General features: G+C 40.1%; 1 protein-coding gene across 2 annotated transcripts in view; it reads right to left on the minus strand.

Moving 5' to 3' along the window:
- LOC106871090 (uncharacterized) overlaps nucleotides 1-539 on the minus strand; it is a 24,957-nt gene that overhangs the window by 14,825 nt on the left and 9,593 nt on the right. Inside the window, exon 4 of one of the 2 annotated variants that reach the window (XM_014917379.2) lies at nucleotides 7-375. The exons of the other annotated variant lie outside the window; for it this stretch is intronic. Coding sequence (XP_014772865.1) covers nucleotides 57-375 — 319 coding nt within the window. The 3' untranslated portion in view covers nucleotides 7-56. Of the gene's footprint in view, nucleotides 1-6; nucleotides 376-539 lie in introns of those variants that run through there. 2 annotated transcript variants of the gene reach the window in all.

A 539-nucleotide genomic window follows, 5' to 3' on the forward strand; every position in this document is an offset into this window, starting at 1 on the left:
GTATGTGTGCATCTGTGTGCATGCATGTATGTATGTGTATGGATGTATGTGTTGTATTAGCGCTCAAGTGGAAGGTATTCCGGTATACAGCAGGTCAATATGTCATTACACCATACTGTCTTATTTTTACATGCCTTACGAAATTCTCGGCCATCTATCGTACACTGTATAAAGGCCGTCGGGTCCTCAATGCAGCCAAAGTAGAATTCTCTTGCTGGGTAATTTAGCTTCCGGTTTTTGGGTTTGCAATGTTTGACATTAGATTTGCATACAATGGCGCGGTTGTTGATGCAAGCTTTCAAATTGGCATTGAATACTGTGTCGGGAAGACATCTACCTTTCTTCGGGGGGTAAGTTTTATCACAAATTATGAATCTGGAAATCAGGAAAATAGAGATAAAAATATTTTAAGCAATGACCTGAGTATGTTTGAAGGTGCAATACTCAAAAACACACACACACATTCTCTCTTTCTTTCTCTCTTTCTTTCTCTCTCTCTCTCTCTCTCTCTCTCTCTCTCTCTCTCTCTCTCTCTCTCT

The sequence above is a fragment of the Octopus bimaculoides genome, chromosome 2 (genome assembly GCF_001194135.2).
Source record: "Octopus bimaculoides isolate UCB-OBI-ISO-001 chromosome 2, ASM119413v2, whole genome shotgun sequence".
In the NCBI taxonomy this organism is placed as follows: Eukaryota; Metazoa; Mollusca; class Cephalopoda; order Octopoda; family Octopodidae; genus Octopus; species Octopus bimaculoides.